This window comes from Sceloporus occidentalis, unplaced genomic scaffold (genome assembly GCF_023333645.1).
Source record: "Sceloporus occidentalis isolate IW3139 unplaced genomic scaffold, rSceOcc1.0.p SCAF_6, whole genome shotgun sequence".
NCBI lineage: Eukaryota > Metazoa > Chordata > Lepidosauria > Squamata > Phrynosomatidae > Sceloporus > Sceloporus occidentalis.
In genome coordinates this window covers 105141179-105166237 of record NW_028316986.1, presented here as the reverse complement: position 1 = coordinate 105166237, position 25059 = coordinate 105141179, and the positions used below count along the sequence as shown (strand labels likewise).

Genomic DNA, 25059 nt, shown 5'->3' with positions numbered 1-25059 from the left:
GGGCCACAAGGTATCGGTCTCGACTCTGAGTAGGTGGATCAGGTCTTGTATTCAAGAGAGCTACCAAACTCTTGATCTCACTCCACCCAAGGGGATGATGGTGCACTCAACCAGGAGTGCATCAACCTCTGCGGCCCTGATCACTAGCGCCTCCCTGTCAGAAATTTGCAGGGCGGCCACATGGAAGTCACATTCGACCTTCATAAGACATTACAAACTGGACATGTCTGAGTCTGCTGAGGTGTCATTTCGAAGGAGAGTCCTCCAACAAATTGTGTCGGGGGTCACAGTCTCCTAGCAGCACTTCCCTCCCAGTTCAAGAGGGCTTTTGTAAATCCCAGAATACAGGAGGTTAGGACCCTATCTGCTGGGAAAACAAACATTGGTACTTACCCGTGATACGTTCATTTCCAGCAGACGAGGGTCCTAACATCCTGCCCACCCGGGTGCTGCCTGCGGCCTCCGACCCTGCTTTTGGGAGACCTGCCTTGTTCTTCTTATTGCTGGATTGGTTTTCTGAGTTCTTGTATGTTCTTAACTAGTTTTTCTAAGGTGTTCTAGTTAACCCTTAGCTGTTCAGTTCCTTGATTTACTACTCGCTTGGCTTGTTATTAACTGAGGCTCAGGGGGGCTAGCTCCTCCCTATATAGGGGGCGGTCTTTTGTTTATTGTCCCTGCCTACAGGAGCGAATAGGAGGAGCTTAACCCAGAATACAGGATGTTAGGACCCTTGTCTGCTGAAAATGAACGTATCACGGGTAAGTACCAACGTTCGTATCACTGCAAGACTGCAGCGACCAGATGCTGTGGTCCTGAGGCCAGCCGCTGCCACGGTCCCAAACAGGGCAGAGAAAAGAGTGGATAGAATCCTCTCCTTTTGTGGCTGGGTTTGGACTGAACAGTCAGAAAGCAAAGGTATCACTATGTCAACAATCCATTTAAAAAGTTTTGGATTTTGGAATATTTTGGATTTTGGAATTCCAGATAAGGGAATTGCTTCCACCCAATTATTCATCCAACATGAGAGTAACCATGTTCACAGTTCAAATGAGAATATAATGCCTCCATCCCCAAAACATGAGTTTGATCAATGTTGTAGCCATCCTGTAGTTTTGTGCAGTAAATAAGTATATAGCATAAGTATAGGAGAAATTGCTTTTGAGTCTAGAAACAACACATTCCTTTTGGTATCCAGGAGTAGAGTTAATCTGATGTATTTTCTTTGTGAAGTTCTGGAAAAGAAAGTGGAATGGTAATGTTGCTAATTCAGGTGATGGCTATAGCATGAAGAGTGCTTCTAGTGATATGTTTGTATTGTGATTTCATTTCTGACATTAAGAATTTTTTTAAACAAACAGCTTGATTACTTGTTTGAAGAATGTGGCAATCATGGTATTTGGCTGTTTAGTATCTCTGCAGTTTTTACTGAAAATGTACTCTGTAAAGTCATTGAATAGGATTTTCACATCAGTAACACTTGTAAATGAGGAGCATCTCTTCAGATAATCCAAAATTCACAAGCGGAGGTATCTTTTGGGGGCCACTCCTAAGCAAAAAGTGCTAATTGAGAGAAGTGCATTTTAATTTTTGCAGAATAAAAAACTGGAATCTAGAGGGATTATTTATGTCAGTCCCATGAGCCTTGTGTTGTTGTTTAAGCCATCATATATAGTAGGCAATTCATGGCAACTGGGTAGGCTAAAGGTAAAGAAAATGAAGAAATAGTATTTTATTCTCTGTGGGGAAAGGTCCAAGCTGATGGTTTACATGCAGAAGATCCTAAATAAGCCCCTCAGCATTTACAGATAGGGCAGAGAAAACACCCCATCTGAAACACCAAGGAACCACTGCTGTTTAATTTAAACCAGTGCTATCTGAAGTGGTGGTGTGTGGACTAGTGTGAGTTCCTTAGCCATTGGCTGTTGTTTCTTAAACGGTTTTCAGGAAAGAAATGAATGAATGAATGAGAATGGGACTTTATTTATATACCGCCGTTCCTTCGATCATGGCGGTTTACAACATAGTAAAATACAAATTGTAACAGCAACAATCCCCCCATATTAAAACAGTACAATACATCATTAAAAACCATCATTCAATCATAATAATTAAAACCAGTGAAAAACAGTAAACATTCAATAAAAACAGTCACAAAACACAGGAGAAGATAACAATTAGGACATGTGGGGGAAAGCTTGGCGGAAGAGATAAGTCTTAAGATTTTTCTTGAAAGACTCAAGGGAGGGGGCCGAGCGGAGCTCGTCAGGAAGAGAGTTCCAAGTCCGGGGGGCTGAAACAGAAAAGGCCCTATACGCAGACACTGTGTATCTAACCTTAGGAACTCTCAGAAGTTGTCTCCCTCCTGACCTGAGAGTGCGGGGCGGATTATATGGGAAGAGGCGGTCCTCCAAGTACTCTGGGCCCAAGCCATTTAGGGCTTTATAGGTAACAACCAACACCTTGTATTGTGCCCAGAAGCGGATAGGCAGCCAATGCAGATCTTTCAATATAGGTGTTATATGGCTGGCCCTGGAGCTACCAGTGACCAGCCTTGCTGCCATATTCTGAACCAATTGTAGCTTCCGAGTATGGTACAAGGGTTGCCCCATGTAGAGCGCATTACAGAAATCAAGGCAAGAGGTTACCAGTGCATGTACCACTGTTTCAAGGTCCCCCCGGCCCAGGTAGGGTCGCAGCTGGCGTATCAGCCGAAGCTGATAACAGGCGCCTCTAACTGTCGCATCCACCTGAGAAGTCTGGTGAAGCGATGAGTCCAGAAGCACCCCCAGACTGCGAACTGTGTCCTTCACGGGGAGTGTAACCCCATTCAGGACAGGTGGACAAACTTCCTTCCTGGGACCGGGGGAGCCTATCACAAGTACTTCCGTTTTCTCTGGATTCAGGCTGAGTCTGTTTTCCCTCATCCAGCCCATTACCGACTCCAGACAGGCATTGAGCGAAGAGATGCCGTCCTTAGACACCGCATCAGTTGGAGACACAGAGAAGACTATTTGGGTGTCATCAGAAAGAAACCATTGTAGCCAATGGACATGAATGTGGCGATAGTCCTTGGCCAATTGGACAAAAAATGCCAGTCCCCCACATCAAATCATTAGGTAGCAGTCGTGTAGGCAATACTGATTTAATGGGATGTGGTAGAAGGAAATTTTTATGTTCCTGACCCATTCTCATGGCCAGGACTGATTGGAAGAACTATACAAAGGGATCTTGCAGCACCTTTGAGACTTAACTGTGTAGAAGAAGTTGTAGCATAAACTTTCATAGAACTGCTCTACTTCCTCAGATGCATGGCCCCATGCATCTAGGAAGTAGGCCAAATCTATGAAAGTCTGTGCTTCATCTTCTTCTATACAATTAGTCTCAAAGGTTCCAGACTAACATGGCTATGTCTCTGAATTCTACCTCAGTGGAAGAAGTATAGTTTTACAGAAAATTTAGAACCTTTTGGACTTGCCTGCTCTCAAGTTCTGTTCTAAATCCATTTTTAAAAGAGAGCCATTTGTTGCATTAACAACCATATACTTTTTCAAAAAGAAAAATCTTGTATATTGCTGTGGAAGTGAAAAAAATTAACTATTGGTAATTAGACTACTTTTCCTCTAATTTTTGATGATAAATGGGATGTGCCAAAGAGTTCCTGCCTCCATGCCCACGGTGTAAAAACTTTCCTAGGTTGCAAAAAGGTCATGTTGTCCTCTGCCTTCAAGAATGCAAGCTTTCCGGCACAGGAATGTGCTTCATGCTTAAAATGTTGCTAGAAAAAGACAAAGGCACCATTGTTCATTTACATGAGAGCAATGAAATAAACTAAGACATTGGCAGCAAAAACAACAGGGACTAATAAATTTAGTTCATCCATTCTTAGGCTGTTTTCCAGGCCCATCTTTGTGGAATACCATTAATGTGCTAATAGCTGATTGTCCTGATGTTAACATAAAATATCACAGAGCATAGCTGGAGAAATGAGAGATAAAACTGAGCAGTATCCCATTTTCACTAATGGAACAACAGATTCCAGTGGAATTTGGAGGCGACAGGAAATCCCTGCAGTGGTCAGCAACCCTACAACCAGCCCCCTGTGTGCCTCCCAACTATCTATGGTGGGCTTAGAAACTTTCTGGAGCAGGATTTTGGGCAGTGGAAAGGACTAATATGGAGGGGAAGGTTAACAGCCACCACCAGAACATTGAATTTACCCCCAAATCCTTTATCTACTTGCTCTTGCACATTACAGTTTTAAATATGTACACCCTTTCTCAACCTAGAAAAAGTGAGATGAGATAGTTTGGCATTTTTATTTCACTCAGGTAAAACTTATTCTGATTAGTTGAAAGATGTCTGTACCCTCTTGTTATACCTACAGTACTAAAACAGCTTACGTCCTTTCTGTTAAAGATGCCATTTAGTTGGTAGGCTCTCTGCTGGCAAGCACTAAAGAAGTGTCTTGATGTCAGAGAGGCTGGGGATGAAAGGTGATGTTCAGGAATCAGAGGGAGAGCATTGTTCTCTTTCTCTAGTCTGCCCAATTATAAAACATTTTTCTGCTACCTGTACGCAAAGAATGTAACTGCTGAAGGACTGGAGCCAATTTCATGCTGGCTGTGTATTGTTCTACCCTGTGTTTGACCTTTGTTTAAATAGACTCTCTGTGGTTCTGTTTGGAAAGAAACCATTCAGCTGTCATTGTCAGGATTCAGGCTGGTCAGGGTTGTTGCAGATGATACCTTTTATAGATTGCTTATTGTTGAAAAGAATTATGCTTATTATCAGGCACATAGAATCACAGAGTTGGAAGAGACCACAAGGGCCATCTAGTTACCTGTGTGGATCTCATCTATATTTACTGTTTGGTTTTGGGCGCCTTCCAGTCTTTTCCAACTTATAATGACGCTAAGGCAAACCTATCACAGGGTTTTATTGCCCAGATTTTTTCAGAGGGGAGTTGTCTTCCTCTGAGGTTGTGAGAGTGTGACTTAGCCAAGGTCACCCAGTGAGTTTCCTTGCCCAAATGGGGATTCAAATCCTGATCTCGAGTTAGTCCAATATACAAACCACCACACCACACCAGCTATCTTTTATATGAAATCAGGAAGTTCCTTGTATGAACCAGCTGAACTCTGAGATCCTCTGGAGAGGCCCTTCTCTGCCCCAACTCCATCCCAAGTGCAGTTGGTGGGGATGCAAGAGAGAGCCTTCTCAGTGGCTGCCCCTAGACTCTGGAACTCCCTGCCCAGGGAGATCATAATGGTTCCCTCTTTGGTGGCCTTGTGCTGGTAGGTTAATACCTACCTGTTCACACAGGCTTTTAAAAAGGACAGGCTGGGATATTGTACCATTTCAAAAAAGTTTGATACAGTTTATATATATATATATATATATATATATATATATATATATATATAGTCTCCTTTTAAAATGTGTTTTATTCTTTTAATAACTCTGTTTTAATGTTGTAATAATTTAATTCCTTTTTAGTGTGCTTTTTTCTGTGTTTTTAATTGTACTGTTTTTAATGTTGTGAAGCTTCTCTGAGTCCCAGTTCTGGGGAAAGAGTGGGATACAAATAAATATAATAAATAAATAAGGACATGAAGGAACCCACTCACATCATCTTTTGCAATTCCAGTTTTAAAGGGCTTGCTTGTAACCTCCCAATGGCAATTTTGTGCTTGTATCCTCAATACAGCAAAGGCGGTTGTGTTGTCACTGAGAAAGCAAGCAGTTCCTCAGTGTGTAAACACATGAAACGACTACAGTCAGTGTTAATCTTTAATTTTATTCAAATACACAACTCATTGACTGAGATATGTGAACGGGACAATTTTTTATTTATGTGCACCTAATTATTTGTCACTAGGAATAAAGTTTGAAGCCAGCCACATAAAAAGAGGTCTGTTATAAAGTGACAGGTTTCCCCCTTACAGCTGCATTTGGAAGTCCCTGTCAGAAGGAAAGATAAGAATCTCTTTCACATTCTCAGCATAAAGTAAGAATTGTTCAAAGTCCTTTTCATAAGGAAAAGATGCGGAACAAAACCCAGTTTGGCTGGACAAAACACGGTTCCCACTGAAGATTAACTCTCACCCAGTGACTCCATTCATGATCACTTGGTCTGAGGGAACAACTGCTAAGCAAATAAAGTCCCGGAGATGGCATCAGTACACTGGGCGGACAAATAAGCTGCTGTATTGATTCTGACATACATCCAAATTAGCATTTCTGCCTCATTTAAAGAGAAACTGTAGAAAGGAATCCACTGTAAAATTGGCTTAATTATGCCATGTGAAGGCACTCATAGTAAAAATGTTCAGTTTAAAAATGTTGAATTATTATTTGTATGGAAAACTAAAAAAATTTTTTGACAAGTATAATGACCAAATATATGAAATAGTAAAAGTCTAGGTTTTGTTAATGGCCAGTGGAAAAGGTCAAGTGAGTGGGGTGCAGTTTACACCCAGAAACTATTACCGCAAGAGGATTATATCACCCTCCAGGTGTTAATCATCCCTCACTATTAACTAGGGTGGGTGGGGCTGATGGGAATTAAGAATCCAGTAACATCTTGAAAAGCTCTGGTTTTCTCAGCACCATATTAAACAAGGGAGTTGTATATTTGCCCCTCCACATTTGCGGCTTTGACTTTTGCAAGTTTGATTATTCACGGATTTTATTAATTCATTCTCTCTAGGAATATCTAGGTCCTCCAGCGCAACTCTGTGGTCAACTTTAACGAAAAGTTGCACTGAAGGACCTAGAGATTCCTAGAGAGAACACTCCACTAGGCATTTGTAGCTCCTCCAGCATAATTCTGTGGTCAGTGTCTGGCAGATGTTGACCACAGAGTTGCACTGGAGGACCTAGAGATTCTTAGAGAGGTATTCTCAGGTAAAAACATAGTTTTTGTTATTTGCGGTTTTTCCATATTCACGGGTATCATGTGCCCCTAACCTCAGTGAATGTGCAAGGATGAGTGTATTAAATTAACAACTCTGTTAGGATCAGTTCCACTGTTTAGTCTTGTACTCTGACTTTTAGCTTACTCAGATAACATTACTTGGAGCCAAAGTATAGTGTGCTGAGGCTGATTGTAAATAATCAGACAGATTTATCTTTCATTAAGTATAGCAGATTGAAGAACATCCTGCTATGTTCAGCTTTAAAAACCAGACTGGGAATGCTGTTAAACCAGTTCATGCTTGCTGAAAGCAAAGTGAGAACGCCTAAACTAGCTAACAGTGCAAAGGAGCCGGCCGTGCGCACACGCGCCGGCTTCTAAGGGGCCTCCGGAGGCCCCTTGAAGCTGGTGTGCGCGTGCATGGCCGGCTGCCACACTACTCAGGAGGAGGGAAGCCTTATACGGTGAGTATATGCTAAAGTCTATATTTTCATCTTAAAAGTTGGGGGTCGTCTTATACGCTGGTAAATATATCTTACGGTGATAACAAACATTTATGCTTCTCTTGTTTTAAAACGAACAAAAAAAATCCAAAGAACAAACAGAATATGTGAAGTGTATCTGTTGATTTAAATAATACATATTCTAGAGATTACAGATTGGTCTACCTCAGAATTTTGGTGTCACTGGCTATTTTGTAAATCTGCTTAAAATGTTTGTTACCGAATTACAGTTAACAACTAGTTAATCACTTGGAAACATCCTGAAATAGTAGGCACTCCTGAAAATTATCTCTGTGAATTACTCAGAATAACAAATGCTGCATTTTCCTGAATGTGTACAGACTAGCTAACACTTTATAACCTATCCATCTTAATGACGCATTCATGTCTCTAAACACAGTATATCAAAAATAAAGATTTCCAGAATCAGCCTGATGGTGGCATATGTCAGTACATACATGGTGTAGTTTTTGTCGTCTTCTCTGCAACCAAGTAAAGTGAACTGTCGGCTAGACAGCACAACTGTCTGGTGGATTTATAATTGGTTGACCAACCAAAGCTAGAGTGCTCACCAATGGTTGATTTTCATCCTGGAGAAAAGTGACTAGTACAGTGCCAGACAGTCTGAAAAGCCAGTAAAATGAATTGCAACAGAGATAAATGTAAGGTGCTACATCTAGGCAGGAAAGCTAAAATGCACGAACTTAACATAAGTGACACATAGCTTGAAAACAATGCAGATTACCATATATGTTTGACTATAAATCAACCTCATGTACAAATCAAGGGCAGGTTTAGAAGCAGGGAAATTATGGATTTGAATATGACCCATGGATAAGTCAAGGGTAAAACCCTAGGAGCATATAATGAAGGATGTAAAGGACGAAGCAAAGGAAAAAATGCCAAAGAACTTACCAAACTCTGGCAGGCATAACTGTTTGAGCTTACCCAAGGCTGGATGGATAAGGTGGGAACTACAGTAAATGGTGGCTGTGCAATATGTGGGGGAGACAGTAAGGCACAGGAGAGGCTAAGAAATTATGCATATGTCAAAAAGGATGAAAAGGCAAAGCAAAGAAAATGGCCACTGCAATAGCAGTGATTTCAACCTTTAACTTTAATGTGATAACTTTGCCTGATTTTAACCCAAAAAATCTTGCAAACATACACAAATGTCTTATTCAGATCCTTCATAGCTCTATTCCTCTTGGTACTCCTTTGAGGAGAAGTGCTCAAAAGCTGTCACCGCTATTTTCTCTCCCAGGCATTAAAAAAAGGACAGTATCAGCCATGGAGGAAAGAGAGGGGGGCTCAGTGTTTCTTTTAATTGCTCCAGGCACAGACTAAACTCTTGCCTTTCACTACTCTACTCAGAGAAAGGAATGGTCCCATTTTTTAATAAGAGTTAAAGTATAGTACTTCCATTGGCCCGTTGTTTAGTACTTCCATTGATCAGTTGACCCAGTTTTAAACTAAAATTTCTAGATTATATATGAGTATTTACAGTAAAAGGTTCAGAGGTCTTCATAGACAACAGGCTAAACATGAGTCAGCAGTGTAATGTAGCAGGCAAAAAAACCAGTGCAATTCTAGGATGGATCAACAAGACTATAGTGTCCAGACCAAGGGAATTAGTGCCACTCTATTCTGCATTGGTCATACCTCACCTAGAATACTGTGTCCAGTTTGGCCATCACAGTTCAAAAAGAAAAATGATAAGCTAGAACGTGTCCAGAGAAGGTCTGGAAACTAAGCCTTGTGAAGCACATTTTAGGGAGTTGGGTATGTTTAGCTTGTAGAACAGAAGGCTGTGAAGTGACATGGCTATCTTTAAATATCTGAAGAGATGTTGTGTAGAAGATGAAGCTGAGCTTGTTTTCTTCTGCTCCAAAGACTGGAACAAGAACCAATAATTTCAAATTATAAGGAAAGAAATTCTGCCAAAATGTTAGGAAGAAGGCCTTGACTCTAAGATCTGTTCAACAGTAGTACAGACTTCCACAAATAGTGGTAGAACCTCCTTTTTGGAAGTCTTTAAACAGAAGTTGGATGGACACCTTTCAAAAGTACTTCAGTTGTATGTTGCTGCATGGCAGAGGGTGCAATTAGATAGCCCTTCTAGTCTCTTCCAGCTTATCCAGTCCTAAAAATACTAAATATGATATATTTGAAGATGCTTCTGTGTAGTGTGGTCTGCCTCAAGAAAAGATAGACCCCAAGAACTGTGGAACTAAGGGATGATATCTAACCCTAAGCTTTGTAGCAAGTGACCTAGCAGAAGGCTTTACCTGTGGTGGTGAGAGTTTACAGAGTAGGCAGCAAGTATACCTGCTATTGAACACCTTGCTCCAACAACAACTGGAGTGGAACTGAGGCCGTTTATACTGCTGGCCAGGACTACCTCCTCTAGGCTTCATTCCTTTTCACCAAATAAGAAGTCTTAAGGGACAACTCGGTGATCTTTAGACTAACACTTCGTTAGCTATCTAAGAGCTCCTGCCTGACACTCTCTTGGCACTGGCATATTGGCTTCAGTAGCTGCAGAGCACAGAATTAGGTGGCTGTGCCAGTACTGCAGCCAATATCAGATGCCAATGTTGTCACAGGCATAGCAAACAGGTTTTCAAGGTGCTGGGTCTGTCCAGCAGTAGAGGCTGGTATGTCCTGTGTTAGTGATGCAGTGAATGTACTGTGGATTCTAACCTGCTCTTGACCACTGACATTGGAGGTGCAACTAATGGCCACGTGTGGGGTGTAAGGGTTCACTGACTGATGGTTGTTGAGTCTGGCCAGCCCTGAGGTGTGAGGCTCAGGTTGAGCTGGCTCCCCGGTATCAGCTGTAACGAGCTCAGGACTGAGACCTGGGACCAGAGTCCACTTTGGTGGTTCCTCAGCCTTCAGGTCTTTTGTCCAGAGTACTCCTGGTTTGCTGCAACATCATGCCATCTTGCCTGTTCTAGATAGCAAGATGTGAACAATTTTCAGGTTTATTGTAAAGTAACTATTTGATAATTGCTAGGTTTTTTAAAACATAGGCATCTAGCTCAAGTACAATACAAAGTTAGTCCTCACATACAAATGAGTTGCAGATTTTGAATTTGCAGTGTTTGTAGGTAGGATTAATGTTCATTGTGAATATGTTCACATATTCAGATGCCCTATGTCGCCCTGAAGAGGTTTGAAGAGAATTTGTGCTTGTAGAGGATGGTTGGGGGGAGGAAGGGGATGAGTTAAAATAAAATAGTGTCTTTCAGTCTCTATGGAAATATCCTTGAAAGCCCAGAACACTTGGGCAAAGGATGCAGAACAAATATATGCACGTCTTTTTCATCTGGCACGTGAAACAAATGTAGACTAATCCAAGAAAAAGCCAAGAAATCTTTTTTAAAGCAGGGGAGTATAAATTTTACTATCATTCAAGACTGGCACTGTAGTTCTTCCGATACAATCAGTTGTTTTACAGGCTGCTTAAATCCACTAGATTGGCTACAAACCCTTTATGCTTTGTTGGCTATAAGGGACTGAATAATCAATTTAGTCAAATGTAGATAGGACAACAGCAGCATGTGGTTCTGCATTTACATAAGGTATTTCAAGTACAAAGCGTAGTTATAATGATCTTGTATCTCAACTTCCATAAAAAGCAGTGGAAATTAAAAGTCCATATTGTAGTCACATTAACTGTAAGATTATTACCTTAAAATCTGAAGTATGTTGGATGTGTTCTGAAAGCAAAGGTATTTTGAGAGTTGGTGACAGGAGTTTAAGCAATAATACTACTCTGTAAGAGAAGAATCTGAAAATGTTATGTTTGTATCTTTCTGCAGGGTATGCTTTGGATCCCTCAATAGATAATTATGAAGTTTCTACTAAATATATTGGATCTGTTGAGGAAGCGGAAAAAAATCAAGGTAATGAATATTTGTGTATTTGGATGTACCTTCAAGTTGCCTGTTTGAGTTATGGCAACCCCCTGAATTTCATAGGGTTTTCTTAGGTAAGGAATATTCAGAGGTGGTTTTGCCAGTTCCTTCCCCTGAAATATAGGCTAAAGCAGCTGGTATTCATTGGCAGTCTTCCATTCAAATATTAACCTGGGCTGACTCTGCTTAGCTTCCAAGATCAGATGGAATCTGGTGCCTTTAGGGTATTTAGGGCTGCAGAGAGTGTGTGTGTGTGTGTGTGTGTGTGTGTGTGTATGTTTGTGTTTAAAAATTACAGTCTGTTCTCTGCTCCTTCATAAAGTAATGAGTAATGCCTATTAATTGTTTTAGTAGGAAAAATATTGCACAAAATATGTTTAAAATTGAATATAACTTTCTGGGGACAAGCATTTTGGTATACTTAATGCAAGATTCAGCATGTTGTAGTGATCTGAGCATTGGACTATGATGCTGGAGCCCAGGGTTCCTTACGGTCGCCATAAGTCAGAAATGACTTGGAGGCACACAACAACAGCTAGCAACATGCTTAATGAGGTGCTTTTAAACAATTAATGTTAGAACAGCAATATCCTAAGCATAGGTTTTTTTAATAAAACTGTGGAGAGTTACGGACAGTAAAGAGTATGCATGTAGAGTAAATTGACTGGGTCTCTTACAGGGCTGGCAACATCTGGGGATTGTGGGACTGCATTGCTGCCCTCCAACCCACTGATGGGGTGACACCAACCAATCCCTACTGAATCACTAAATTTCAGCAAGATAGTGGGGAAAATGTTACTTTGGTAATGGCAGCAAGAACCTGGGCAGAGGAGAGGCAGAAACATCTGGCAAGCTGCATGCAGGCCACATGTTGTGCCACCTTAATATGTTTCCTCGTTAATTGACATTTATTCATTCTGCATGAGATTATTTTTCCTTGTGGGATGGGGTATTTGTCTGTTAAAAGCACCCTCTCTCTAAAACACCATTTCCTGCTAATTCAGCAGGTTACTACTATTATTATGAAACAGTTCAGAGGCTGGAAGAATACAGTGTAATGAAAATAAAATATTGCCTACCAATCTGTATATAATTTTCTGTGACTGTCCACAGGTTTAACTGTGTTTGAAACAGGGCAAAAGAAAATGGAGAAAAGGAAGAAATTCAAAGAAAATGACGCATCTAATATTGATGGCTTCTTGGGACCATGGGCAAAATATGTTGATGAAAAGGATGTTGCAAAGCCTTCAGAAGTGAGCACTTCTTGTTTTTCCTGCCAAATTTAACAGCAGTAGTAGTAATCCCAACCTGTTTTTTTTTCTTTTCCTTTCTGTTGCAGAGAATGGTGCCTAGGGGATTCCCTGGTCAGGCATGTTGGGGACAGGGTTGAAAAGAAATGGATTTTGAAAAGCCCCTTTACCAGAATCATAAGTTTATTCTTCTACATCACAAGTCAGAACAGAATTCAGTACACTTAAATGGTAAAACCAGCCTATAAAACATGCATCATGCCATTTTTGGCAGTTTTCCATTCAGCTCCTTGTGCCCTCAGAAATCTATTTCAGAGGGGTGAAAATTGCTTTTTCCCTCTTTTTCTCTAGCAGAAAACCTCAATTGGATGGGAATCTCTTTTGCAGTGGGAAATTATTTTTCCATTTGCAGAGGAGAAGTCAGGATCTAACCCTTTGAATCTAGTTTTACTTGGTTTTTAGCCACAGATGAGCTAATCCTGTTTAAAAAACCCTAAGAAACAGAACAACCATAAGATTGAATTCAGTGCCATGTCCTCAAATCCCATTATGCACTTTGTTCCAAATGTTGCCATTTGGGATCCTGACTTTAGCATTTGTGTAGTATATTTGGGTTTCCAGAGCATGTGCTGACTATTATCAGGGCTCTGTTCTGGGTCCCCTTCTGTTTTCTCCCTACACACTGTCCTTAGGAAAACTCATTAGCTCTTTTGGTTTTTCCTACCATCTGTATGCCGATGACACCCAGTTATATCTTTCCACCCCTGACCTTTCTCCAAGGCTTGAACAGCAGGTTTCATCATGTCTCACAGCTGTCTCGCAGTGGATGCGCCATCGGCATTTGAAGCTCAACATGTCCAAGACTGAGCTTCTTGTCTTTCCTCCTAAGCCCACCCTTCAACACTCCTTTTCTGTCTCTGTGGACAACATTTCTGTTCAACCAGTCCAGCAAGCCCGCAGTCTTGGTTTTATCTTTGATTCTTCTCTGTCGTGTATCCCTCAGATCCAGACCACAGCCAAGGCTTGTAGATTCTTTTTATATAACATTGCCAAAATCCGACCATATCTCTCCGCCTCTACTGCCAAGATCTTGGTCCATGCCCTAGTGATCTCACGACTTGATTACTGTAACGTCCTCCTGGCTAGGCTTCCTCTCTCTCACCTCCGTTCTTTAATCTCTGTCCAGCATTCAGTTGCACGCATTATCACTTCCACCCACCGTTCTGACCACATCTCTCCTGTGTTGGCATCCCTTCACTGGCTCCCCCTCCCTTTCCGCATTCAGTATAAGCTCCTGCTGTCAACATTTAAAGCCCTCCATGGACTGGCCTCTCCTTACTTATCAGACCTTCTTTCTCCTCATCTTCCCACTCGGTCCCTCCGTTCTGGTAGTCAAAGTCTGCTGTCTCAGCCCAGGATTTCCTCTGCCATATCCCGGATTCGCCCCTTTTCACTTGCTGCCCCTCACTCCTGGAACCTTCTTCCCCCACAAGCAAGAGCCATCACTTCTTTAACCAGCTTCAAAACGGAGTTGAAAACCATCCTGTTCAGAGAAGCCTTCCCAGGCATTGCATAATTGTCGCTTACTATTTGATGTTCTTTTGGTGCCTGTTTATCGAACCATTTCCTGTACACTCTTACCTCGGGTTACGAAATTAATCCGTTCCGCCGCCATTTTCGTAACCCGGAAGTCTTCGTAAGCCGAGAAAGCCATAGGCGCTAATGGAGAGAAGCCGCGATTTGGTGCGAAATAGCGCCGAAAAGCACCAAAAGGTTATTCGTAACCCGGAATAACCTTCGTAACCCGGAAATATTTTTTATTTTATTTTTTTCGTAACCCGAAAATTTCGTATCCCGGCGCATTCGTATCCCGAGGTAAGAGTGTATTGCTATGTACTGTATATGCATTATCCTACTTGAGAGTATGTATTTTCCCTGGAAGAAGATTAACCATCCATTATGAAGTCAAGCCCTCCCTCCAGTCCATCTGCCTTGGTCCAGGCCTTGGAGGTAGAGAGGAACAGCTGGACCTCTTACCCTTTCCCTCTACCACTCCCTTCTCCTCCTGTGTCATGTCTTTTTAGATTGTAAGCCCGAGGGCAGGGAACCATCTACTTAAAAAGTTTGTATGTACAGCGCTGTGTAAATTTACAGCGCTTTCTTAAATAAAGGATGATGATGATGATGATGATGATAATGATAATGATAATGATAATGATAATAATAATCTTATAAACCTGGCAACATCTCTACAAGACAGACCAGTATTACCTCTGCATTGCAACTAGGAAATTGATACTTAGATATGGTGGCTTGCCAGCGATTTAACCTGATGAAATTGTTGGTAAGACAAGAGTTGCAGACCTAATTCACCTAGTACATTGGAACCAGCATTTAGTTAGTAAGAAATTATGAATTGTCACTGAAACCTATCCAGGGACAACAACTATATTTCTTTTAATAAATTAAGATGATAGCATGTTTTCACTCTTCTGTTTCATCCAGCAAAGGCAGTGCACAATTGTTAGCGTTGAAAGCTCTCACATTCTGCATCCAAATGTATGTTCAGTGTTGTGAGCTAGCACACACTGTGGTCATTTAGCTATTGCTAGTCACCTACTTTAGAGTGAGTCCTATCATCCCTTGAAATAATAATTTTTAAAAAAACAATCCATGATCACTGTCAAAATGAAGTGTGTTTACTCTCTTTTTGATGGGTACTTGTCTTTCTAGTTATCTTGCACAGTCCACTGTTGTATATGATGATATTTAGGTAAGAGACCTTTACCCGAAGGATGGAATTGGAGCAGGTCTTGATCTTGGCTTATTCTGTAGTTTGGCAGCTTAGTAAAAGATAGAGGTGGACAAAATGTGCCTCACATGCAGCCCCTGAACACATTTGGAGTCCCCCAGCAGGGCTTCAAAGCTCCCTATCTCCATTTTTAAAAATTCAGAGCAATTTTCAGACAGTTTTTGTCTGAAAACCACACAGAAAATCCTCCCAGTGTCTGAAAGTGTGTGAAGAACACACCATCCCATACATACAGCCCTCCAGAACCCCCAAATCTTTCCATTTTCCTCTGTAGTCCCTCTCAGTTTAGTGACAGGAGGTGGCATGATGTCACATCTGGTTTCTATTTTGAGAGGGAGTACAGAAAAAAAAAACAGAAGGGTCTGGGGTAGAAATTGGCCCTGGTCCCCCATGCAGTTTCCTGCCACTGATAGAAGAGATTATGGAAGATCAGTTAAATGGGTAGCAAGAAATGAGTTCTGCCCGTTTTTTAAAATGGGTATACAGAATGAGCCATTTCTGTTGCACTGTGGAGTGATTGTGTTCAACCCTGCACTCTTCCATTATGTTCCCTTGATCATTCCATTTCCTCCCCCATTCTCAGTATCAGCAAGTTTAATTCTTGTTACATGATTCAGGGGAGGTTGTGTCCCTTCCTACCAAGAGCTTGTTTCCAATTTGTAGTACTTTTGCAAACCTTGGACTTCCCTCCTTTTTATGTAAATCTCAGAAAATTGAGATTGTTATTATACATAAGGTATGAAATTGATTTTGACCTAGTATGTTTCCTGACTATTTTGTTTACTGAGGGTTTATGTAAAATACATTTTTGAAGTCACTTTTCCAAAAGAGAATAAATATTACTACTTTTGAAAGTGAGCTCAGTGGAAATATTGTTTTCAATTTTGTTGTAGAAATAAGATGGTAATTCTTAATATTTGGGTTACTTAGGAAGAACAAAGGGAGTTGGATGAAATAACAGCAAAGAGGCAAAAGAAAGGCAAACATGAAGATGATAAACCTGGAGAAGAAAAGACTATTTTGCATGGTAAGTGCTGTCTTCACATTTCATTTGCATTTTCTGCATCAACTTTCAAACATGGATCATCATCATCTTCAAATATAATATTGCATGTTGTGCTTTATTTACTGTGCCAGTAATTCTTACAGCATACCATGTAGGAAGAAATATAATTTCTGAAAGGAAACACAGTACTAAAAATACTGAAGGGGGGGGGGGTAGGGGTTGCAATATGAAAGAACCTTAGAAGCAGACTGATTCTGTTGTTTCTGGTAACACAGGAAAGAATTTCAGTATGTGGTTAAATTTAGATTCTAGGCAGATTGTACTATTGGGAACAGTCTGAAAATGTCATTTGCTTGTAAATTCACCTCAAATGTCAGTTCCTTGATTTTAATTTGGCAGGCTCCCATTGGGCTGTCATTTCTACCACAGAAAACTTAATTATTAAGATTTTTTTACTTTGTCAGTTCTTCATGGGTGCATTTAACCTTAATTATAAAGGCTTGCAGCTTTCATTGTTGCTTATAATGACTTGAAGTCAAAGTTATTGCAAAGCTTCAGTGCTGATTTGAAACCCATTAATAGAAATCACAGAGAATACTGTCTTACCTGCATGGACTTAATAAATTTTCCCTACTTTGTGCTCATATTCTTCCTTTTTGCTTCAATCTGTCAGTTGTTCTGAGATTCATGAATGTGATGGGACTTTGCTTTTTGAGTTTTTCCCCTCTTTTTTCATCTCACTTTATTTCCCACATTCAGAAATCCAAGGCAATATTGCATATCAACTTTGAAATGTAAATATAGTGGATGTTTTAATGTACATGTGACTTTGGGGTCTCTTCAAATGCACATTCTACAAAGATGTTCTCTTTATTAGGCTTTTTTTAAAAAACAGCAGCAACAACTTCCTACTGTATGAAAGTCAGAAAATTAAAGTCAAAAACAATTTAGCAGGGTATTTTATGTTTCTTGGTGAATAAATGGATACTATGAACATACACAGCCATGGGGTATAAATGAAACAGTATTGCAGCTATGGACTAATTAAACTGTGACTTCAGTGTCCAGTTTACAATAAAGTTTTTCTGCATTTGAAATAGTTTCTGTCAGCATCTCTTGGGAGTGTGTGATGGATGCACCTACTCTTGTAGACTCTAAAAACCTCCTCCAAGACAAACACGCACCCAAGCCAGTTCTTTGGTGATGCAGAAGGCTGCAAGGGGGAGGGGGAGGAAAGAAAGTTTCATTGTGCTAGCAGTTGGATTCTAGCAGAACATTGGATTTAAGCCAGTGTCATAAATAGGTCAGCCAGAGACATTGACTTTTGAAGTGTATATTTAGTATATTCTTTACAGTTCCAACTGTTTTAACATTTAATTTCTCTGTGATGTGTTTAAGAGAAATTGTAAATCTGTATTTTCTATTTTTGTATGACTTTCTTTAGTCAAAGAGATGTATGACTATCAAGGGAGGTCCTATCTTCATGTTCCTCAGGATGTTGGAGTTAACCTACGTTCAACAGTACCCCCTGAAAAATGTTATCTTCCTAAAAAGCAAATCCATGTATGGTCTGGTCATACAAAGGTAAAGAACCAGTTTCCTGCTTCATATGTTGTCTCTTTGGTTTGGTTTGGTTTGGTTATGACCTAATTCTTTATGTTATTATGGCTATCAACCTGACTTTTTTCAAGGTTTCAGAAATACTATTTGCACATATTGTATCACTGCATGTGTATATTGCTTAAATTCAGGTTGAATCAGTTTTACATCATATTTAGCTCCTAATCCTATCCTGCTTTTTAAAACCATGGCCATTTGTCAGTGACTGGAACCTTGTGATATCTTTTTATGATCTCAATAAAAGAATTGAGTGGTAGATAAAATTGTACATGGGAAACTTTTATATTTACGCTTCATCTTTATAAGAGTTCAAGGGGATTTGAAGCAAATTTGGGAGTGTGACATTTAACTTACTGGAAGTAAGAGTTCCCCTACTGCAGAGCTGTAGAGGCTTTCAATGCTACTGCTTGGGAGCTTTCCTATTCTGTCCCCTAACATCTGAGCCTTTTTTCAAGACATGAAAAAAGATCCCAAAATAATATACATGTATGATCCTAGCTTTGCATCCAAAGTCTTTCTAATAGCAAACTGTATGTTAGCTAGCAGTTGGTTTTAGTAGCAAGAACCTTTGTTTTGCCAGTGGGAAAGTTTTTCTATAATAGAAGCATAAGTGGTCTCTGCATTATCCCAGTTCTTGTCTGTAGTTTACAATTGAAGGACCGCCTCTCACCATACATTCCGCCCCGCACCCTCAGAACTTCTGGGCAGCAATTACTTAGGGTTCCAGGGGCCAGACTTACCTCTACGTCAAGGAGGACGTACTCCATCGCTGCCCCGGCCCTTTGGAACACGCTGCCCACAGAGCTCCGCTCGGCCACCTCTCTGGCTCAGTTTAGAAGGGATTTGAAGACCTTCTTATTTCGAGCGGCATTCCCCGAATAAAGCCCTGATGGCTTCCTCCCTCTTTTTTCCCGGCAAGATGGCTGGCTGACTAGGTTTTTAATTTGTTTTTAATATTGTATTTTAATATTGTATTTGTGCTTATTGTATGCGTTCTGTAATATGTTGTACACCGTCCTGATCAACGGAAGGGCGGTATAGAAATAAAATTTTTATTATTATTATTTATTTTAATTCTCACCTGGCATGGTTAGCCACATACTACTGTTAGTCTGCTAATGGTGTGTGAAATCCTGTTACTATATTTGGAACTGTGAATTTTTAATTTCACATCCTGTATAAAGCCACCATTCTTTTTCCATTAAGTGTGACCCGCATTTAGTGAAAATGTAAAATGGCTCTTTAGGGATTTCAGTTATGAGCTCCTTCTTTAACCACTGCTTCAAGCCATGACATGAGGATTTGAATCCCTTGGTATGTAATTCTTAGCCATTTAGTCTTGGTTACAACTTACTGCCATGTGTCCCTGTTGAGTGTACTTAACTGGCTTTGAGACAAGTGTTTCATTATTCATATGTATATTATTTATATATTTTGTTTCATTTGTACTCACTGAAGAGTTTAGGGAATTACAGTTGCATTCTTGCACTTTAAGTTGCTGCAGATGTCTGATTTCACTTGAAGGGGTTCCAAAATTTCATAGCAATATACAGTCGGCCCTCTCCTTACGCAGGAGATCCGTTCCGGAGCCCTCCGCATAAGGTGAATTCCCCTATGCTCAAGCCCCATTGGAAACAATGGGGCTCGTGCACGACGGTGCAGCGGCGCACAGGCGCCACGGGCGCATGCGCCCATTCAATTGAATAGGACGTGCCACCCCTTCCGCCCCATGCACTCGCCACGGCTTGAGCGTGTAAGCTCAAGTCCGCGTAAAGCGCGATCGAGTTTGACGCGGGCGCGCTGTATGAGTTAAAGCACTGGTTTGTCTCTTCCAGCAATGGTCAATTTGGGGTCCTCCAGGTATTGGTGACCTTCAGTTCCCATAAATCCTCACCAATATTTGTATTGGAGTTGCACTCCAACAACATCTGGAGGGCCATAATTTGCCCACATATGGCGACCTTACCATAGGTTTTTTTCTTGACAAGGTTTAATTCAGAGGACATTTGCAATTCCCTAAGGCTGGGTTACTGCTCCCATAATCCCAGATGATCAGCCCTACTGTCTGGGAGAAACAGAGAATAATAGGGAGTTGCAGTCCAATAACATCTAGAGGGCTACAGGTTTCTTTCCCCTGCCATTAATGTCGTGGAGAGCACCTAGTTAGATCTGGAATTCTGTTCCATTGCTATGGAAGGAAAGTGCCCTGGCAATTCAGTTCTTCATTGTTCCTTTATTATTATTATTTAAAGGGAGTCAGTGCTGTCAGGCTGTTTCCTCTTTCTGGCCACCTGCTGTTGTCCTGCTCCATGGACTGTAAAATTAAGGTGAGTAGCTTCAAAAATACACTGTTGCCACTTACTGTTGCTATATTTGCACCAAAAATGCCTCCATTTTAACACTTTAAATCAGGAACAACTGCAAACAGGGCAGGGGGCATTTTTCCTTCCAGCACTTGTTCATTGGGCCACAGCAGCTTATTCCAGCGCATCCAAACTGATCTGATGTCATTTCTAGCTGCCATTTGGGCCAGTTGGGCAGGGAATAGAGGATTCAACTGTTGTCTTTTTAGATGATTTGGGGGAATTTTAGATTGGTTAAGGGGCAAAAAATTAGGGTCTGTGGGCTTTGAAGGTGTTCGACCTCCCCCCAAAGCCATACTTTGCCCACCCTCCTGCAAGTCACACTTTGCTCACCCCTGCTTTCTGTCACGTATGGGTCCCAGGCTTATCTAGGTCATGTTTCCAGGCAGCTGGGAAGGGGGACAGTGCTGGAAGGAAGGCTACTGCCCTTGTCTGTGAGAACTTTGAAAGGCAATTTTGAAATTGTGCCATTTTCTTTTGATGGAGACAGGCCTGGAGTGTCTATGGCCAGAAACACACAGGCCAAATAAACCGGTTTCTGGCCATGTTTGGGGCATAGTGTTTAGATGATGCATACACTGTGTGTGTCTGAAAACCGTGCTGAGGCCGTGTCTTTTGCAAAGAACAGGGTAAAAAAAAAGGAGTGGTAAAATACTGTTCCTTTTGCCAGCCTAGTTCAAAACCATGGTGGCAGCCTAGATCGAGGCTGGGTGCATGCAGTTGCCACAGCCTTGGTACAAATCACACTGGAGCAGCCACGGCCCGCTTTATCAGACTTGTCTGTTTCGTCTCTTAGTCTACCTTACCACTTTGGAGAGCCACTTTAAAGGATCATGGGGATGAAGTTATTCAGAGGCAAGCCCGGCCTGGAGATATTGGGCCTGTCTCACTCCCATGTGGCATTTTCCATCCTTTCATCCCTGGTTTTCCACCAGCAGGCAGGCTGGGGTGAAGGATTTCATCAGAAAAGCTACCTAGTTTCTGGATCCACATTCTATTTTAACACTATGACTCTAGCAGCTGTTTTTACTAAAGTTGTGTGTGTTCTTAAAATAACATGTTTTTTTTTAAAAAATGTAAAGAAGTGTTTTTACTCTGCATGTGTGCTTGGCTTCCTTGTCATTCACTTCTCTCTTCAATCACTTACCCTGCAAGGGAAATGCAGTTTCTGCCATCTTTTTGTTTTCTAAAATACCTAGACATTCTGCATTATACAATCTGCCCTTGCCTTACATGGCAAAAAGTGCATATGCTTGAGCCGCACGTGGCTGTGTGTGTGCGCACCATAGGTGTGCACGCCATTCTCCCGTTCTCTTGGCGGCTTCCATATAAGCTGGAAGCCACCTATAACAAGCCCACGTATGGTGCGGGCTAACTTATCATTTAAAATCTCTTGTATCTTCTGCTCATTATTAAACAAATAAATCACATTTGGGTTTTTTCCTGCCAGTGTATGAATTTATCCAATCCTTTTCTAAAGGGATTGTTAAATCTTGTGGTGGTGAATTCCACAGAGTCACTGCACCCTCTGTGAAGTGCTTCCTATTATGTCTCTTGCATCTCCCACCAGTTCTAAGAAGTACCACTGTGCCTGAAGTGTGGATCAAGAGTTTCTTTTGGTATAATATCTTCTCCCTCCCATGCAGTTTCTGCTGCATTGTCTACCTTAAACTACAGTTTTTAACAGTACTTGAATTAAATCTTGTAAGAAATTGTTTTTTAGTCAACAGTGGAAGAATGCCACAGGTCAACCTCTTGAGTTTCTATCTATATTGTGTCATTCACATGTTTCAGTGGGGCAGCTTGGTGCTTTATTTGCTCATTATGCTTTTGAGAAGAATGTAGAAATTGTTGCAAACAACTGTATGTGAAGATGAGCTTGTTATATTCACATTTGTCTGTCAATGAAACAATGTTAAAAAACATTTTATTTATTTCTCCCCTATTCTTTCAGCTCTGGGAAGTGTATGGTGAACGAAGGTGCTTACGAACTTTCATTGGTAATTTTTTTAAAATTTGGATATTTAATTAATTAACTTAAATATTTATATCCCACCCCATATCAAAGGTTCTTTGTGAAGCATACAATAAAATTAAAGGAGTTTAAACAATTTAAAACAATAAGAATAATTTTAAGAGACTAAAAAGCTTTTAAAATTATTTATCACTTTAAGAAAAGAGAATCTAAACCCTGTTAAAACAATTTCATTTTCTTTGCATTTGATTTTGGAGGGGTGGGGGAAATCATTGCTTTGAAATGCTAGTTAGATGCCTCATTTAACAATGGGACAAAACATTAATGTGCACATCAGCTGAATCGTCTTTAAAAAGCATGGATGCAACCAAGAAAATGGCACTTTCCTGCCAATGAAATTAATTCAAATTTGCTTCAAGACTGTAGTCATCATAATTTGTAAAACTAAATATCACTCTTTATAGCCAATAGCCAGTCTTACTACCTGTTGGCATGATTTAACTAAAATAACTTTGGTTTAAAACTAAGAAAGATCATGGCAGCATTTTGAAGAATGAGAGAAGTGATTATACTTGCACAAGATTTTTTCCTCCATTACAGAACCTAAAAACTTAACCAGGAAGTGGAAATAATCCCACTTCCTCTTATTTTTTGCCTTGTCTGAAAATAGATTAAAATATTGTCCATTCTAAAGAAAATAGATATTATGAAACAGTTATCCACTATTTAACTAGTATATAACTAGGTCTAATCTTTATTTAAGACCTGAATTTCTGTTACTGAAAACCTTTTAAAAAATGTGTGTGCATGTGTATATTTAAAGTCATTCTTTTCCCCTGTAACGAAGAGCACTTAAAGAAGGTGATGAGATATTTTTAGATATGTGAACTACTTTTCTCTCTTTGCTACCTTCTCCAAACGTAATTCTTCAGAGGCAGTAGAAGCCATTCTTAAACAGGAGACTAAGTGAATCCACATTAGGGAATTATAGAAGTTACCTTTCACCTCAGGTTTCTGGGACATGAAGAATTTGCAGAATGGGTAGATTGTGTTTAAAATACAATAAGACTTCTGTACCAGTTCTTTGCAATTTTGTTTTTTGAATTCTGGTTCATGAATCATTATTTAACATACGCATCTGGGAAGAAGAGTTCACATGCAGACCCATGCCTCCATGTGTGCATTTGCTGTGGGACCTGTATGTACAAAAGGCTATATTGCCTGCCATTCGTGGACTGGGAAATCCATTCATAGCACTGAACAGATGATTCATATTCTCCACTTTTGACAGAAAGGATTATTTTATCACTGCAGGGAGGGTGGGATGTAGCCTCGAGACCATTTTCTCCCATTAAGAATTAGCTTGGGGATTGTACAGCAGACAGAGATACTGTGCATCCAACCCATGTTTTACCTAGAGGATGATACTCTGGATCCTTTTTCTGCTAACATTGTACTTTCATCTTGTAGGGCACAGTAAGGCTGTTAGAGATATCTGCTTTAATAATGCTGGGAGCCAGTTTCTTAGTGCGGCATATGACCGGTATCTTAAACTGTGGGACACTGAAACAGGTAGATATATATGTGTATCTTACTTATTTTAGTATTTGTATTTTCTAAATGTCAAAACCGTTTTGAAAAGCAAATGGAAGAGTTTCCACTACATTATCATCTCACTGATAATGCAACTTTATTTTTGATACAGTGGAAGTGTCTCTAAAACATGAAGAGGCTCTAAATAATGTCTGGTTCAAGAAGGAATATAATTGACTACGTGAGTCATAAAGGATTATTCATCAAAAATGAGGCCGGGCCTTCTACTCTTTGCTAGAGTGTTTGCTTTACAGGCAGACGATCCCATGTTCAGTTCTTGCTATCTCTATGTAAGGCTGGGAAAAACTCCTTTTCTAAACACCAGAGAGTCCATTAGCAGCCAAAATGGATAGTCGTGACCTAGATGAACTAATGGTCTGATTCAGTTTAACACAACTTCCTGCATTCTTGTTCTAGCTATCTATGCAGTATATACACCTATTGTTAAAGCCACATTTGTTGCTGTGTGTGGCATAAAATGATACTGAGCAAATTGGATGTAGACAAGTGCTTGTAACCATTTCAGTACAAACAATGTACATATGCTGAGTGTTGGGAAGAGATGTTTCAATCATTGTTTGCAACTGTTGCCCACAGTAGCCAATTTCACTTGCCCTATTGTTTTAGTAAGATAGGTTTTAAATATATTGCAGCAGATCCAGTCAGCCTTTGTATATCACCATGGTCTTTGACACTGAATATTTAAAATGGGCTGGTTGGATAATGATAGCTTTCACTAGATAGTAATAATTATTAATATTACAACTTCTAAGTCTTTCTTCATAGAATGCCAGCCAATGTACAGTGGCACCATTTCTACTGGTGTAAAGTTGCTCTCATGGACTTCTAGTTCCAGACTATTCAGATGCAACATGATTTCCAGTTGCCCAAGTAGTGATTCAGTTGGTTGCACAAGTTCTAGTGTGCCTAGGGACCACAAGAATAAGCACACTACTTCTTCAGCAACATCATTCTGGAACTACACTAATGTACCAGTGTACCCACGCCATAGGCAGGTGCACTATATGCGTCTTTCAGCTTACATGGAAGCAGCATGCCAATTAAAGTAATGGTGCATGCGCTACCACAAGCACACGC

General features: G+C 40.5%; 1 protein-coding gene across 1 annotated transcript in view; it reads left to right on the top strand.

The window, feature by feature from the left end:
- Nucleotides 1-25059, top strand: part of CDC40 (cell division cycle 40) — a 62342-nt gene that overhangs the window by 28985 nt on the left and 8298 nt on the right. Inside the window, exons 4-10 of the mRNA XM_089530575.1 lie at nt 11247-11330; nt 12456-12595; nt 16335-16431; nt 17855-17994; nt 20283-20357; nt 22348-22393; nt 23839-23940. Of these exons, the coding sequence (XP_089386701.1) occupies nt 11247-11330; nt 12456-12595; nt 16335-16431; nt 17855-17994; nt 20283-20357; nt 22348-22393; nt 23839-23940 (684 nt within the window). The remainder of the gene's footprint in view (nt 1-11246; nt 11331-12455; nt 12596-16334; nt 16432-17854; nt 17995-20282; nt 20358-22347; nt 22394-23838; nt 23941-25059) is intronic.